We start from the raw sequence: 17,173 nt of genomic DNA on the forward strand, positions 1-17,173 counted from the left end.
CCCTACCATAACACTACCCCAGCCCTACCATAACACTACCCCAGCCCTACCATAACACTACCCCAGCCCTACCATAACACTACCCTAACACTACCCCAGCCCTACCATAACACTACCATAACACTACCCCAGCCCTACCATAACACTACCCCAGCCCTACCATAACACTACCCCCAGCCCTACCATAACACTACCCTAACACTACCCCAGCCCTACCATAACACTACCCCAGCCCTACCATAACACTACCCCAGCCCTACCATAACACTACCCTAACACTACCCCAGCCCTACCATAACACTACCCCAGCCCTACCATAACACTACCATAACACTACCCCAGCCCTACCCTAACACTACCCCAGCCCTACCATAACACTACCATAACACTACCCCAGCCCTACCATAACACTACCCCAGCCCTACCATAACACTACCCCAGCCCTACCATAACACTACCCCAGCCCTACCATAACACTACCCCAGCCCTACCCTAACACTACCCCAGCCCTACCACAACACTACCATAACACTACCCCAGCCCTACCATAACACTACCCCAGCCCTACCATAACACTACCCCAGCCCTACCATAACACTACCCCAGCCCTACCATAACACTACCCCAGCCCTACCATAACACTACCCCAGCCCTACCATAACACTACCATAACACTACCCCAGCCCTACCATAACACTACCATAACACTACCCCAGCCCTACCATAACACTACCCTAACACTACCCCAGCCCTACCATAACACTACCCTAACACTACCCCAGCCCTACCATAACACTACCATAACACTACCCCAGCCCTACCATAACACTACCATAACACTACCCCAGCCCTACCATAACACTACCATAACACTACCCCAGCCCTACCATAACACTACCCCAGCCCTACCATAACACTACCCCAGCCCTACCATAACACTACCCTAACACTACCCCAGCCCTACCATAACACTACCCCAGCCCTACCATAACACTACCCCAGCCCTACCATAACACTACCCTAACACTACCCCAGCCCTACCATAACACTACCCCAGCCCTACCATAACACTACCATAACACTACCCCAGCCCTACCCTAACACTACCCCAGCCCTACCATAACACTACCATAACACTACCCCAGCCCTACCATAACACTACCCCAGCCCTACCATAACACTACCCCAGCCCTACCATAACACTACCCCAGCCCTACCATAACACTACCCCAGCCCTACCCTAACACTACCCCAGCCCTACCACAACACTACCATAACACTACCCCAGCCCTACCATAACACTACCCCAGCCCTACCATAACACTACCCCAGCCCTACCATAACACTACCCCAGCCCTACCATAACACTACCCCAGCCCTACCATAACACTACCCCAGCCCTACCATAACACTACCATAACACTACCCCAGCCCTACCATAACACTACCATAACACTACCCCAGCCCTACCATAACACTACCCTAACACTACCCCAGCCCTACCATAACACTACCATAACACTACCCCAGCCCTACCATAACACTACCATAACACTACCCCAGCCCTACCATAACACTACCATAACACTACCCCAGCTATGACAGTTGTCTGTCCAGTACTGCTTTAGACCCCCAGCACAAGGAAAGACTGTTATCCCAGGGGGTCTTTATATAGACTGGGGTAGATGGAATGGGGGGGTTTAAATAGCTAGAGAAATCCTAGCCATGCCTGGCTTGGTGTGTGTGGACTACAGTCATGGAAAAGCGCAAACTCAGATTTTTCACTTTAAAATGTATATCAAACAAAAAGCATTGATATAAAACCATACAACTCTACAGGGCCTTGCAACAGTATTCACCCCTTGGCGTTTTCCTGTTTTGTTGCCTTACAACCTGTAATTTAAATGGATTTTTATTTGGATTTCATGTAATGGAAATACACAAATTAGTCCAAATTGGTGAAGTGACATTTAAAAAATTACTTGTTTAAAAAAAAAATCAAAAATGTAAAAGTGGTGTATTCACCCCCTTTGCTATGAAGCCTCTAAATAAGACCTGGGGCCTGTTGCACAAAACTAGGATAAGGGATTAAGCCAGGATATCTTGGTGATCCTGGCTCAATTGATCCGTAATCCGGTTGCACTAAAGATGGATAGGGGGCAGGAGGATATGTTATGGTATAAATTACCATGGAGATTTATTCTGTGGAGCTAGCCTGCTCCAGACCAGGCTAAATTCCAGGATCTATTTAATCTCATCCCTAATGTCAGTCAGCAGTCACCACAAATGGAAACCAATAGTTATTTCACTGCTCACTATACATTGTTATCACATAACTAGACCCACTGTCATTATTTAAACGTTTGTGATCATTAATTTAAATGATTTTGGATAAAAATGATTTTTAGATGTTGCTATCATTAGATAATTTACAGTTTCCCATAGACTATATATAAAATGATAGAATATTAGGGCCACAGAGGAAAAAAAAGACAAGTCATAATATTGTAACCAGTTGTTTTAAAGGAGGACAGTTGTTAAAATGACAGATGCGGGGCATTTCGTGAAATTGTACTTCAGTATGGTTTCATAAACAAAGACATGCTGATGTGCCAGAATATTAAGTATCACATTGTCATAAGTATCAAAACTGTAAAAACAATATGTAGCTTTTCTGCAGAAAGAACCAGCCTCATAAATGTATGACTTTATCCTTTTTCTTCAGTGTGGCCCTAGTACTCTGTCATATAAACAAATACACATTCCATATGAATATAAAAACACAATGTGTAACATTATGTTCCTTTATTGAATAAGGACAAAACAAAGCAGGTAAACCATCAGCTCCTTTCGAAACTGAAGTCACAGTGACTCTACAAGATGGAAAGCACAGAATCCAAGCATATTATACAAAATGATACATACACATTCAAAGGTCTGTATATAACACACCCTGCATGTCTGCACACTAAAATAAATGCAGGACAAATCCATACACATCAACTGAACAGACAAATGAATGGATGCAGTAGCCTCCCTGCAGCCTTGTATTACACACAGTATACCGCACAAACATCATAAGAGGCCAAATTCGTAAAAAAAACGAACCCAAAAAAACCCAAATTCCTCTGCCACCGCAGGACATATTTAACCAAAATTGAAAGCACACATACTAACTAAAATAATTCAACACATATTGGTCCCTCAGCAGCCGACCACTGTCGTCATCAGGGAAGATTGCCGGATTGTCCCAGTCCATGGCTGGTGGCACTCTGGGGGCCCTCTCCTTCCTCAGGCAGGCCACATTGTGGAGGACAGCACAAGCCACAGTAATATCACATGCCCTAACAGGGCTGACCCTTAATTTGTGAAGGCAGTGAAAGCGTGCCTTCAGGAGGCCAAAGGTCATTTCAACTCTGGCCCTGGTCCTGGCATGGGCATGGTTGTAGGCCTGCTGTGTTCCTGGGGGTCTGTGAAAGGTGTCAGGAGAAAAGGCTGGCAGCCATACCCCCTGTCTCCCAGCAACACACCAGAGAATTCACCTGTCAACACAAAATCTCATCATTACTACCTCATAAACACAGTGATATTCTTGACACAGCCATGATGGTTATAAATAGGGGTTGTGTGGCTTATGTGATAGGCACTTATAGATTTCAGAGGCCCGAAAGATTCTGGAGTCATGGACTGAGCCAGGCCATTTTGCCACAACATTGCTGATCACACAGTCAGCATTGCAGACCATCTGAAATCATAAGATGAGGAATATTACACCAATCAATGCACATCACTGGCAATGCAGAGTGTTGTCAATGGACAATATCAAAAAGTTATGTTCACCTGAACATTAATGCTGTGAAAGGATTTCCTATTCACAAAATCGGCCTCATGGGCACCTGAGGGGGCTTTTATCCTTATGTGTGTGCAGTCCACTGCACCAATGACATTGGGGAAACCTGTCACACAAAGTAATGAGTATCCTACTATGTGTTAACAGTTGTCCTGTAATTTGTAGATCCTCTTACCTGCAATCCTATAGAACTCCTCTTTGATGTCACAGTCTTCTGTGGCCAGGGAAGGAGATGAAGACATCTGCTAATGCTTTGATAGCCAGACACACACTCCTTATTGTGCGGCAAATTGTGGCCTTGTTCAGCTGTTCTGCATCCCCCACTGAGTACAGGAAGGCTCCACTAGCAAAAAAGCGCAAGGCCACACAAACCATTTGCTCCACACTCAGTGCATGGCTCCGTGCAGTGCGGTGCTTAATCCTGGGACCCAGTAGTCTGCATAGATACCTGATGCCATCTGCAGAAAACCTGTATCTTTCATATAGATGGTCGTCAGGGAAGGCCAGTGGGTCCAACCGGTCCCTGAAGACCCTTTCTCGCCTGAAGGCTCTCCTCAGCACAAGTGCTTCTTCATCCACCACATCTCGCACGAATGGGCATGCCATTGTCAGAGCAGAAAGGAACACACAATTTTGGGCCTTCATATAGGCTAGTGGCCACACCTGGTGCTGGGGGGGTGGGCAAAAGAGGGCGATGCCTTATAACGATGACTTGGTTGTACTGATTGCTGGGAAAATAAAAAAAAACTTAGAAAGATGCCACCGTCCTGTGTGCTCACAATAAGAGCTCATATGTCATGGCTCACTTGACTTTACGAGAATATACCTCATTTTTATTTTGAGCTGTGTCATCTTCTTGGAGCTGGGGGAGGAAATACAAATAATGATTAATACATTTGTGTTACAGTTAGCATACAGTGTACATTGAAGGCATATCTCACCTCCCTCTCAAGTTTTTTTATTTCAAGGTCCAGTTTCCTAATTGTCCTCTTTTTTATTTCGGACTCCAGTGCAAGATTTTCCATCTTTTTCTTCTTGTACTGAATGTCTATGTCTGCCAGTTCTATTTGGCGCCGGAGGTGGTTGCCATACAACTTTCTGATAGCTTGTAAGCTCTGTGAACACAATACAATTAGCGCAGCTGGAATTTGGCAGGATGTGGTGTCCTTTTATTAATATGCACTATGTTGCCAGGCTGGTTTTCCCACTGTATAGCATCTGGGTCCTGTAAAAGAAATTAGATTTTTTGATTTTGATGAGGACTCCTCACCATTGTAGAGTAAATAGTACTTTCACAGTCTTACCATGATACCTCATGCCTTCTGGAATCCAGAGAGATGGTCTCCTCCTCATCATCATCGTCTCCATCATGTGCTGTTGCTGCTGCACTGGGGCCTTCACCCTATCACATTTAATCGGATTCATATTGAAGCTAGTAGACAAGACATGCCAGGCCTACAGTATGCCTTTGATGGAGTACTCACTGGATCAGCATCGTCTGGTGCTTGTGCTGGTGGCTCTAACAGGAACACAGTGCTGCCAGACACTGCAAGGCAATAGGTAAACCAAAGTCAGACAGTCCAAATTGATTCAATATGAATGTGGTTGTATCCCATGTAGAGATGGAAGGACATACCTTGAATGAAGCGGGTGGCATCTTGGGAGGAACCTATGCTCGTCTCTTTCCCCCCAGGGATCCCCTCTAAGACTGGCCTGCCTTTATTTAGCTCCAAGGCCATGTCCTCTGCTGGGGTAAGGTCAGCCTTTGGTGACCCACCACCCGTGCCTTGTCTGTGGGTATTCTTTTTCACTGCTAAAACAGTACAGACAATGTGTGAGCAGGCACCTTCTGGGTACAATATATGCTTGTGCTTTGTTAAATATTAGTCAGGGACCATACCATTCTGCAGAATGTTCTTGTATTTGATTTTGACCTGCTGCCATGTCCGTTTTGGCCCGTTCATGTTTAATCTACACACACACACACACACACACACACATTTAATGGAGTCACACTGCAAAATATTACTTGGTATTTTTGTCTTGTTTTCAGTAAAAATATTTTTAAAAAAAAACTTAAATAAAGATGTATTTTCTTGATTTGCTAAATGACCTAGCAAAATAAGTATAGTTTAGACAAAAAATAGAAACTTTAAGTAAATGTGTGCTTAAAACAAGCAAATAAAAAATCTGTCAATATAATAAAAATTCTCTTGAAATAAGTTTACTTTTTCCATAAACACTTAATTTTAGAAAAGTTCTCGTTTCACTGGCAGATTTTTTTGCTTATTTTCCTAGGTAATTTTGCTCAAGAAAATATTCAAGATGTTTTTTAGATATTTTTTTTTACTGAAAACAAGACAAAAATACTAAGTAAGAAAGACATTTTTGCAGTGCAGTGAGCAACCGACCTTGGGTCCTTTGAAAGGCGCTATATAAATTAAAGTGATTATTATTATAGCTCATCTATTTATTCAATTACATTTTATTTATATAGCACTTTTCACAATTGTTTCATTCTGTCAAAGCAGCTTTACATTAATGAAAGCAGGAGAAACACAAAAAAAACGGTGGACAACATAAGAAGCAGAGTACAACGGCTAAGATTAAACCGTACTGAGCGTAGTAACGTTAAATAATAATGTAAGGCTTTAATAATAATTTATCATAGCTTTATACAGTGTGATGGACTTACTTTACACAATTTCACTCATATCTGCAGTGCATTTCAATTAAAAATTTAACCGTTTCATAATTACAGTACAACTGCGTTTTTGGAGATGTGAATTAAATATTTGAATTGTAATTGTGATGTTTCAGCGGAGCGGTGAGTGTGTAATTGTGCACTACTTACGCATTCAGGCGGTCTGCAATACTTTGCCACGCTTTTTCTCTTTGCTTTATCACTGTGGCGGTGTTGCCTTTCTTCTTAATTATATCTTTTACCTCATCGTATGCCTCCATGAGGATTTGTGCTTCCGACGGGGAAAAGTACGCGGCTCTAGTTGCCATGGTAAATCAGTTAATCTGTGATCTGTGGCGGGGTCTATTTGAGTGAGCCGTGAGCGAGCACCTATCCAGGATTGGTTTCACCCGGCTTAATGAATCCGTGTCTGCTCATCCTGGCTTGGTCTTTGTGCAACCAATTAAGCCTGGACGCACATGTTTTGGCTTCATTGAGCTCAGCTTAGTCATTTATCCCGGATGTCTTAATTCTACTTTTGTGCAACAGGCCCCTGGTGCAACTAATTACCTTCAGAAGTCACATAATTAATTAATCAAGTCTACCTGTGTGCAGTCTAAGTGTCACATGATCTCAGTGTGTGTGTGTGTGTTCTGAAAGGCCCCAGATTCTGCAACGCCACTAAGGAACGGCACCATCAAGACCAGGGTTCTCTCCAAACAGGTCAGGGACAAAGTTGTTTAGAAGTACAGATCAGGGTTGGGGTATAAAAAAAAAAAATATCCAAAACTTTGAACATCCCCACAGAGCACCATTTAAAATCCATTATTTAAAAAAATGAAAGAATATGGCACCACAACAAACCTGCCGAGAGAGGGCCGCCCACCAACACTCACGGACCAGGCAAGTAGGGCATTAACCAGAGAGGCAACAAAGAGACCAAAGATAACCGTGAAGGAGCTGTAAAACTCCACAGCTGAGATTGTAGTGTCTGTCCGTAGGACCACTTTAAGCTGTACACCCCACAGAGAGGGGCTTCAGGGAAGAGTGGCCAGAAGAAAATAAGGAAACACATTTGACGTTCCCCAAAAATCATGTGGGAGACTCCCCAAACGTATGGAAGAAGGTCCTCTGGTCAGATGAAACTAAAATGGAGCTTTTTGGCCATCAAGGAAAACGTCTGGCGCAAACCCACCACCTCTCGTCACTCTGAGAACACACACTTCCACAAGGCTCTGGATGCACAAGGACTACTTTGACTAATTTACACAGTAAATAAAATAAGTATTTGCTGGAAAAACTGTACATATGCAAAGTTTGGTAACAGAATTGGAGTACAATTTCTCTCAGTTGTAAACACTGTATCTGCACAGTTCTTCTGACATTTGTAAAAATGTTCCTTTGTGCATCGTGTTCTACGGTTTGTTATCTTTGAGATCAATGGTTTTTGTTTGGATGTGAGGGTTAAGGGTATAGGGTGACGCTACCGGACATTATTGGAGGGGTTGAACGGAGGAGAAATCCCCTAACTAAGCCATGAGGGGGTGGGGAGGGGAGGGAGGGAGGGTGTGGCGGGAGTGGAAGTGATGAGGGCAGGGAGAGGGTTGCTTACGCAGAGCTTTTTATTTAGCTGTGGGGGGGGACTGACGACACATACTTCCTTCTAGACTGGGGAGGGGGGTGCTCGGGTATCTTAGTGTGGGGGGGGTCAAAATCAACTCAACACAGGAATGCATCAACTTTTCTTACTGTTCTATAAACTTTGCTCCCTGCTGTACATGACTTCACAGGGGAGCAGGGCTGTGTGGGGTTAAATGAAGCAACCAGCGTGCCAGGGAAGAAGGAATGAGGGGGGTGACAGAATGATAGAAAGGAGGGAGGGAGGGATGGGAGGGAAAACGACAGAGCGAACGAGGGGGAGAGAGATTTATTTCCACAGCTGAAACCAGGCGCCCCCGTTCTCCTCTCTCTGTTCAAACTGAGGGACTTCAGAAAAGGTTTTTTTTTTTTCAGACAAAGGGATTAAATAGAGAGGCTAGTGGTGGAGGAGTGTGGATATGGATACCGTAGTACTAGAGGGGGCTACCCACAAAAAGACTGGTCCGGGGAGTGTCCCAGGGGTGCCAGCACCCCCCGTTAAACGGCCCAAAGCTAAGAAGGCTAAGAAAGCTGTGGTTTTCTTTGAGGTGGAGATTCTGGATGCCAAGACCAAGGACAAACTCTGCTTCCTGGACAAGGTAAGACATCTTCACAAATACTGTGTGTGTGTGGAGATGGGGGGGGCACACGTCTGTGTCTGTGTGTGTACGTCTATCTGTGTGTGTCTCTGTGTTTAATAGTGCAACAGGTGCAGGCTAGATAGGACTATTAGTCTAATGTAGGACGTTCCACTGTACTCAGGTCAGAAATGCTGTCTGTCTGAGCCCAGTCAGTCTGTATAGTGCTGTCTGTCTGTCTGAGCCCAGTCAGTCTGTATAGTGCTCTGTCTGTTTGAGCCCAGTCAGTCTGTATAGTGCTCTGTCTGTCTGAGCCCAGTCAGTCTGTATAGTGCTCTCTGTCTGTCTGAGCCCAGTCAGTCTGAATAGTGCTGTCTGTCTGTCTGAGCCCAGTCAGTCTGAATAGTGCTGTCTGTCTGTCTGAGCCCAGTCAGTCTGTATAGTGCTCTCTGTCTGTCTGAGCCCAGTCAGTCTGTATAGTGCTCTCTGTCTGTCTGAGCCCAGTCAGTCTGTATAGTGCTCTCTGTCTGTCTCTGAGCCCAGTCAGTCTGTATAGTGCTGTCTGTCTGTCTGAGCCCAGTCAGTCTGTATAGTGCTGTCTGTCTGTCTGAGCCCAGTCAGTCTGTATAGTGCTGTCTGTCTGTCTGTGCCCAGTCAGTCTGTATAGTGCTCCGTCTGTCTGAGCCCAGGTGCAGTCTGTATAGTGCTTAAGCCTGTCTGTCTGAGCAAGTCAGTCTGTATAGTGCTCTCTGTCTGTCAGTCAGTCTGTATAGTGCTGTCTGTCTGTCTGAGCCCAGTCAGTCTGTATAGTGCTGTCTGTCTGTCTGAGCCCAGTCAGCTAGGTTTATCAGTGGTGTTATAGCCCAGTGGTCTGTGACAGTGTGTAACTGTCTGTCTAGAGCCCAGTTATCATGGTGTTATAGACTGATGGTTAAATGACAGGTGTAACCCAGTCAGTCTTATCAGTGGTGTTATAGTCTGTGGAGCCCAGTGTCTGTGTAACACTCTGCTAGGTTTATCAGCCCAGTGTCTGTATAGACTGATGGGTAAATGTCAGTCTGTAACTCTCTAGCTAGGTTTATCTGTGTTATAGTCTGTATGGTTAAATGACAGGTGTCAGCCCAGTCAGTCTGTATAGTGCTCTCTGTCGGTTTGTCAGGAGCCCAGTCAGTCTGTATAGTGCTCTCTGCAGGTTTGTTGAGCCCAGTCAGTCTGTATAGTGCTGTGTCTGTTAAATGACAGTCTGTAACTCTCTAGTAGGTTTATCATGGTGTTATAGTCTGTATAGTTAATGACAGGTGTAACATCTGAGCCCAGGTCTTATAGTGTTATAGTCTGTCTGGCCCATGACAGGTGTAACAGTGCTAGGTTTATCTGGTGTTATAGTCTGATGGTTGTCTGTCTGTCTAACAGTCTAGCTAGGTTTATCATGTGTTATGTCTGATGGTTAAATGACAGTCTGTAACATCTAGCTAGGTTTGTCATGGTGTTATAGTCTGATGGGTAAATGTCAGGTGTAGCCCAGTCAGGTCTTATCAGTGTTATAGTCTGTCTGTCTGTAAGCCTAGTCAGGTATAGTGCTCTGGTGTCTGTAACATGACAGTCTGTAAGTGCTCTCTGTTTATCTGAGTGTTATAGTCTGTATGGTGCTCTAGGTTTATCTGTATGTCTGATGGTTAAATGACAGGTGTAACAGTGCTAGCTAGGTTTATCATGGTGCACATAGTGTCTGTATATGGTTAAATGACAGGTGAAACAGTCTAGCTAGGTTTATCATGGTGTCTATAGTCTGATGGTTAAGTGCTGTCTGTGTAACATCCAGTCAGTATGTTATAGTCTGGTGTTATCAGTCTGTATAGTGCTTCTGTCTGTCTGAGCCCTAGCTCAGGTTTATCATGGTGTTATAGACTGATGGTTAAATGACAGTGTAACTGTCTAGCTAGGTTTATCATAGTGGTGTTATAGTCTGATGGTTAAATGATAGGTGTAACTGTCTGCTAGGTTTATCATGCTGTCTGTAGTCTGAGCCCAGTTAGTCTGTATAGTGTGTAACTGTCTGAGCCCAGGTTTATATGGTGTTATGACTGTCTGTCTGAGCCCAGTCATGGTATGTATACAGGTCTGTGAGTTAAATAGTGTGTAACATCTAGCTAGGTTTATCATGGTGTTATAGACTGATGGTTAAATGACAGGTGTAACTGTCTGTCTAGCTAGGTTTATCATGGTGTTATAGACTGATGGTTAAATGACAGGTGTAACCTGAAGTAGTTATCAGGTGTTATAGACTACAGGGTAACCCATAGGTTTATCATGGTGTTATAGACTGATGGTTAAATGACAGTGTAAACTATAGGTTTATATGGTTATAGTCTGAGGTTAAATGTAACATCTAGCTAGGTTTATCATGGTGTTATAGACTGATGGGTAAATGACAGGTGTAACACCTAGCTAGGTTTATCATGGTGTTATAGACTGATGGTTAAATGACAGGTGTAACACCTAGCTAGGTTTATCATGGTGTTATAGACTGATGGTTAAATGACAGGTGTAACATCTAGCTAGGTTTATCATGGTGTTATAGACTGATGGTTAAATGACAGGTGTAACATCTAGCTAGGTTTATCATGGTGTTATAGACTGATGGTTAAATGACAGGTGTAACACCTAGCTAGGTTTATCATGGTGTTATAGACTGATGGTTAAATGACAGGTGTAACATCTAGCTAGGTTTATCATGGTGTTATAGACTGATGGTTAAATGACAGGTGTAACATCTAGCTAGGTTTATCATGGTGTTATAGACTGATGGTTAAATGACAGGTGTAACACCTAGCTAGGTTTATCATGGTGTTATAGACTGATGGTTAAATGACAGGTGTAACATCTAGCTAGGTTTATCATGGTGTTATAGACTGATGGTTAAATGACAGGTGTAACATCTAGCTAGGTTTATCATGGTGTTATAGACTGATGGTTAAATGACAGGTGTAACATCTAGCTAGGTTTATCATGGTGTTATAGACTGATGGTTAAATGACAGGTGTAACATCTAGCTAGGTTTATCATGGTGTTATAGACTGATGGTTAAATGACAGGTGTAACATCTAGCTAGGTTTATCATGGTGTTATAGACTGATGGTTAAATGACAGGTGTAACATCTAGCTAGGTTTATCATGGTGTTATAGACTGATGGTTAAATGACAGGTGTAACATCTAGCTAGGTTTATCATGGTGTTATAGACTGATGGTTAAATGACAGGTGTAACACCTAGCTAGGTTTATCATGGTGTTATAGACTGATGGTTAAATGACAGGTGTAACATCTAGCTAGGTTTATCATGGTGTTATAGACTGATGGTTAAATGACAGGTGTAACATCTAGCTAGGTTTATCATGGTGTTATAGACTGATGGTTAAATGACAGGTGTAACATCTAGCTAGGTTTATCATGGTGTTATAGACTGATGGTTAAATGACAGGTGTAACATCTAGCTAGGTTTATCATGGTGTTATAGACTGATGGTTAAATGACAGGTGTAACATCTAGCTAGGTTTATCATGGTGTTATAGACTGATGGTTAAATGACAGGTGTAACATCTAGCTAGGTTTATCATGGTGTTATAGACTGATGGTTAAATGACAGGTGTAACATCTAGCTAGGTTTATCATGGTGTTATAGACTGATGGTTAAATGACAGGTGTAACATCTAGCTAGGTTTATCATGGTGTTATAGACTGATGGTTAAATGACAGGTGTAACATCTAGCTAGGTTTATCATGGTGTTATAGACTGATGGTTAAATGACAGGTGTAACACCTAGCTAGGTTTATCATGGTGTTATAGGTTTAATAGCACTGTATTAGGTTCTGTATGGTGTTAGTGTGACATTAGTAGGGCATACAGGAGCTGCAAGGTATCAGGTCACGTCCTCGCAGGATTACCACTGCTCTGAGACCTGTTCTCAGCTTAACACAGTTTCCATGGCCACGTCATCCCCCACTTTAGACTGCGGCACCCTGGAAAATCGAGATTCCTGAAGTAGGGCTTTGATGTGGGAGTGAGTATTTGATTTGGTTATTAGAATTTTATATTGGTGGAGTTGAATAGAGTTATTCTAATCTGATGTTGTCTAGTAAATTATCTCTAATGTCTGGCGTGAAGTCATAAAGAGACTAGAATGTCTGGGAGAAACCTGTGATGTCACAAGTAGACTATAATCTCTTGAAGACCTCACATCTGTGATGTCATAAAGATGAAATAATGTCTGGAGAATACTTGATACTGTGATTTTATAAAGAGTAGAATCTCTGGGAAAGACCTCTGATGTCATGAAGACACTAGAATATCTTGGAGACCTGCAATGTCATAAATAGAATCTCTGTGATGTCATGAGAGAGTAGAATATCTGGGGAAGACCTGTGATGTCATAAGTAGACTAGAATGTCTGGAGAGGAACTCTGTGATGTCATAAAGAGAATAGAATGTCTGAGGGAAGACCTCTGATGTCACAGACAAAGACAGTAGTAGTAGAATGTCTGGTGAATGTTGTCAGGATGTCAAAAAGAATGGAGCAGCCTCGTGGGAAGTCCAGTGTTTAGGACCTTTCAGTTTGACTGTTGTGACCCACCTTCAATACAGTCTTTGTACAAACACCTAGACCTTATCAACTAGCCAGTAAGGACTGTCCGTTGTTCCTCTGCCCGGCGATTAGTATTGGCTATAGTGGCCCATGGCTGGGCAGAACCATCCAGTCCCTGCTGACTGGAGTTAGGGGGGTATGTGAGGGCTAAGCCCCCAGGATGAAGCAGTCTGGCTGGGGGAACAGGGTTCAGCGCAAGCCTTTCAACCTCCAGACTTGGCATCAATCTGGGAGTGGCCGCTGTTAAATGGTTGTGTGTGCGTCTTTTGTCAGTTTGTCTTTGTGGGATTGTTGTTGCGGTGTGGCTTTGACTGTGTGTGTGTGTGTGTGTTTTGGTGCTGTATGTGTCTGTTATATTTATGCCGTGTGTGTGTGTGTGGTGATAATGCCAGCTGTTTGATACTCAGTACCCAGGGGGTGTGGCCAGAGCGAGAGCTAAATTTACTGGTAATCACATGAAAGGGCAATGAGGAGGAGGAGGGGGGAGGGGTGTATCCCACTCATCTCTCTTGATTTGCAGGTTGAGCCAAATGCCACTATTGGGGAGATCAAGTCTATGTTCCACAAAAGCCGTGAGTACAACATTACACAGCAGCACACAGCAGCACACAGCAGCACACAGCAGCACACAGCAGCACACAGCAGCACACAGCAGCACATTCCACTGCAATTAAATTCACTTCAATATACAGTATTTCAAATAGATAAAGCTAAAGAGTTTACCCCCTGTCTGGTCCCCCCTGTCTGGTCTCTCCCCCTACCTGTCTGGTCTCTCCCCCTACCTGTCTGGTCTCTCCCCCTACCTGTCTGGTCTCTCCCCCTACCTGTCTGGTCTCTCCCTCTACCTGTCTGGTCTCTCCCTCTACCTGTCTGGTCTCTCCCCCTACCTGTCTGGTACCTGTCTGGTCTCTCCCTCTACCTGTCTGGTCTCTCCCCCTACCTGTCTGGTCTCTCCCCCTACCTGTCTGGTCTCTCCCTCTACCTGTCTGGTCTCTCCCCCTACCTGTCTGGTCTCTCCCCCTACCTGTCTGGTCTCTCCCCCTACCTGTCTGGTCTCTCCCTCTACCTGTCTGGTCTCTCCCTCTACCTGTCTGGTCTCTCCCCCTACCTGTCTGGTCTCTCCCCCTACCTGTCTGGTCTCTCCCCTACCTGTCTGGTCTCTCCCTCTACCTGTCTGGTCTCTCCCTACCTGTCTGGTCTCTCCCCTACCTGTCTGGTCTCTCCCCTACCTGTCTGGTCTCTCCCCTACCTGTCTGGTCTCTCCCCTACCTGTCTGGTCTCTCCCTCTACCTGTCTGGTCTCTCCCTCTACCTGTCTGGTCTGGTCTCTCCTCTACCTGTCTGGTCTCTCCCTCTACCTGTCTGGTCTCTCCCTCTACCTGTCTGGTCTCTCCCCCTACCTGTCTGGTCTCTCCCTCTACCTGTCTGGTCTCTCCCTCTACCTGTCTGGTCTCTCCCTCTACCTGTCTGGTCTCTCCCTACCTGTCTGGTCTCTCCCCCTACCTGTCTGGTCTCTCCCCCTACCTGTCTGGTCTCTCCCCCTACCTGTCTGGTCTCTCCCCCTACCTGTCTGGTCTCTCCCTCTACCTGTCTGGTCTCTCCCTCTACCTGTCTGGTCTCTCCCTCTACCTGTCTGGTCTCTCCCTCTACCTGTCTGGTCTCTCCCTCTACCTGTCTGGTCTCTCCCTCTACCTGTCTGGTCTCTCCCTCTACCTGTCTGGTCTCTCCCTCTACCTGTCTGGTCTCTCCCCCTACCTGTCTGGTCTCTCCCCCTACCTGTCTGGTCTCTCCCTCTACCTGTCTGGTCTCTCCCTCTACCTGTCTGGTCTCTCCCCCTACCTGTCTGGTCTCTCCCCTACCTGTCTGGTCTCTCCCCTACCTGTCTGGTCTCTCCGGCTACCTGTCTGGTCTCTCCCGCTACCTGTCTGGTCTCTCCCTCTACCTGTCTGGTCTCTCCCCCTACCTGTCTCAGATCCTCAATGGTACGCAGCCAGACAGTCCATCCGTCTCGACCCAAGTAAGTCTAACTCCAAACCAGTCTTCTGCTGTTCAGTCTGTATGAAGACTGTATCTATAGTATAGTAGTGATGGTAGCAGGCTGGTACAGGACAGTGTTGATATCTATAGTATAGTAGTGATGGTAGCAGGCTGGTACAAGACAGTGTTGATATCTATAGTATAGTAGTGATGGTAGCAGGCTGGTACAGGACAGTGTTGATATCTATAGTATAGTAGTGATGATAGCAGGCTGGTACAGGACAGTGTTGATATCTATAGTATAGTAGTGATGGTAGCAGGCTGGTACAGGACAGTGTTGATATCTATAGTAGTGACAGTGTAGTGATATCTACAGTGTATATAGTAGTGATGGTAGCAGGCTGGTACAGGACAGTGTTGATATCTATAGTAGTGATGGTAGCAGGCTGGTACAGGACAGTGTTGATATCTATAGTAGTGATGGTAGCAGGCTGGTACAGGACAGTGTTGATATCTATAGATATAGTGTTGATATCTATAGTAGTGATGGTAGCAGGCTGGTACAGGACAGTGTTGATATCTATAGTAGTGATGGTAGCAGGCTGCTACAGGACAGTGTTGATATCTATAGTAGTGATGGTAGCAGGCTGGTACAGGACAGTGTTGATATCTATAGTATAGTAGTGATGGTAGCAGGCTGGTACAGGACAGTGTTGATATCTATAGTAGTGATGGTAGCAGGCTGGTACAGGACAGTGTTGATATCTATAGTAGTGATGGTAGCAGGCTGGTACAGGACAGTGTTGATATCTATAGTATAGTAGTGATGGTAGCAGGCTGGTACAGGACAGTGTTGATATCTATAGTATAGTAGTGATGGTAGCAGGCTGGTACAGGACAGTGTTGATATCTATAGTAGTGATGGTAGCAGGCTGGTACAGGACAGTGTTGATATCTATAGTAGTGATGGTAGCAGGCTGGTACAGGACAGTGTTGATATCTATAGTAGTGATGGTAGCAGGCTGGTACAGGACAGTGTTGATATCTATAGTATAGTAGTGATGGTAGCAGGCTGGTACAGGACAGTGTTGATATCTATAGTAGTGATGGTAGCAGGCTGGTACAGGACAGTGTTGATATCTATAGTAGTGATGGTAGCAGGCTGGTACAGGACAGTGTTGATATCTATAGTAGTGATGGTAGCAGGCTGGTACAGGACAGTGTTGATATCTATAGTAGTGATGGTAGCAGGCTGGTACAGGACAGTGTTGATATCTATAGTATAGTAGTGATGGTAGCAGGCTGGTACAGGACAGTGTTGATATCTATAGTAGTGATGGTAGCAGGCAGGACAGTGTTGATATCTATAGTAGTGATGGTAGCATGGTAGCAGGCTGGTACAGGAGTAGTGGTTGCATATCTATAGTAGTGATGGTAGCAGGCTGGTACAGGACAGTGTTGATATCTATAGTATAGTAGTGATGGTAGCAGGCTGGTACAGGACAGTGTTGATATCTATAGTAGTGATGGTAGCAGGCTGGTACAGGACAGTGTTGATATCTATAGTAGTGATGGTAGCAGGCTGCTAGAGGGTAAGGACTGATCATGCAACTTGTTTGTGGGGCTGTTATTAATCAGTATTCTCTTCTCTCTCTATCAGAGGGTAAGTCTCTAAAGGATGAGGATGTCCTGCAGCATCTTCCTGTGGGAACCACGGCAACCTTCTACTTCCGAGACCTGGGAGCTCAAATCAGCTGGGTGACCGTGAGTACACACAGGCACACACATACCACCCACATACCACAC

At 44.7% G+C, this 17,173-nt stretch overlaps 2 protein-coding genes and 3 long non-coding RNA genes across 23 annotated transcripts in view; 2 read left to right on the top strand and 3 right to left on the bottom strand.

Annotated features, from left to right (window-relative positions):
* Positions 1 to 17,173, top strand: part of LOC118377042 (very-long-chain enoyl-CoA reductase) — a 39,802-nt gene that overhangs the window by 4,250 nt on the left and 18,379 nt on the right. Inside the window, exons 2-5 of one of the 2 annotated variants that reach the window (XM_052528260.1) lie at positions 8,720 to 8,770; positions 13,912 to 13,963; positions 15,363 to 15,407; positions 17,028 to 17,131. In XM_052528260.1, the coding sequence (XP_052384220.1) occupies positions 8,720 to 8,770; positions 13,912 to 13,963; positions 15,363 to 15,407; positions 17,028 to 17,131 (252 nt within the window). Of the gene's footprint in view, positions 1 to 8,446; positions 8,771 to 13,911; positions 13,964 to 15,362; positions 15,408 to 17,027; positions 17,132 to 17,173 lie in introns of those variants that run through there. The other variant, XM_052528259.1, reaches the window with a different exon arrangement.
* On the bottom strand, positions 2,489 to 8,071 carry LOC118390762 (uncharacterized). Of its 7 annotated transcripts, none has more exons than XM_052528365.1 (8): positions 6,705 to 8,071; positions 5,751 to 5,821; positions 5,487 to 5,663; positions 5,335 to 5,396; positions 5,163 to 5,252; positions 4,792 to 5,075; positions 3,841 to 4,712; positions 2,489 to 3,745 (listed from the first exon to the last, which is right to left on the bottom strand). In XM_052528365.1, exons 1-6 carry the CDS (start codon positions 6,860 to 6,862, stop codon positions 4,983 to 4,985), a joined length of 651 nt encoding a protein of 216 aa, XP_052384325.1. In that variant the 5' UTR covers positions 6,863 to 8,071; the 3' UTR covers positions 2,489 to 3,745; positions 3,841 to 4,712; positions 4,792 to 4,982. The 7 variants fall into 7 exon arrangements, 5 of the variants coding, with proteins under 5 accessions (XP_052384325.1, XP_052384327.1, XP_052384326.1 ...); XM_052528367.1 differs by having other exon boundaries at positions 3,841 to 4,578; positions 4,677 to 5,075; XM_052528366.1 differs by having other exon boundaries at positions 3,841 to 3,956; positions 4,026 to 5,075.
* On the top strand, positions 9,658 to 13,905 carry LOC127932489 (uncharacterized). 3 transcript variants are annotated; one of them, XR_008145614.1, is made up of 3 exons: positions 9,658 to 9,691; positions 11,185 to 11,256; positions 11,367 to 13,905. It is a non-coding gene; the product is annotated as an uncharacterized LOC127932489 (long non-coding RNA). The 3 variants fall into 3 exon arrangements; XR_008145612.1 differs by lacking the exon at positions 9,658 to 9,691 and adding an exon at positions 10,887 to 10,941; XR_008145613.1 differs by lacking the exon at positions 9,658 to 9,691 and adding an exon at positions 10,956 to 11,001.
* On the bottom strand, positions 10,959 to 12,167 carry LOC127932495 (uncharacterized). The gene is made up of 3 exons (XR_008145634.1): positions 12,019 to 12,167; positions 11,137 to 11,523; positions 10,959 to 11,008 (listed from the first exon to the last, which is right to left on the bottom strand). It is a non-coding gene; the product is annotated as an uncharacterized LOC127932495 (long non-coding RNA).
* On the bottom strand, positions 14,133 to 15,244 carry LOC127932496 (uncharacterized). Of its 10 annotated transcripts, XR_008145643.1 has the most exons (5): positions 15,167 to 15,244; positions 14,873 to 15,124; positions 14,770 to 14,832; positions 14,311 to 14,520; positions 14,133 to 14,278 (listed from the first exon to the last, which is right to left on the bottom strand). It is a non-coding gene; the product is annotated as an uncharacterized LOC127932496 (long non-coding RNA). The 10 variants fall into 10 exon arrangements; XR_008145637.1 differs by having other exon boundaries at positions 14,873 to 15,240; XR_008145638.1 differs by having other exon boundaries at positions 14,957 to 15,238.

Source organism: Oncorhynchus keta, chromosome 10 (assembly GCF_023373465.1).
Source record: "Oncorhynchus keta strain PuntledgeMale-10-30-2019 chromosome 10, Oket_V2, whole genome shotgun sequence".
NCBI lineage: Eukaryota > Metazoa > Chordata > Actinopteri > Salmoniformes > Salmonidae > Oncorhynchus > Oncorhynchus keta.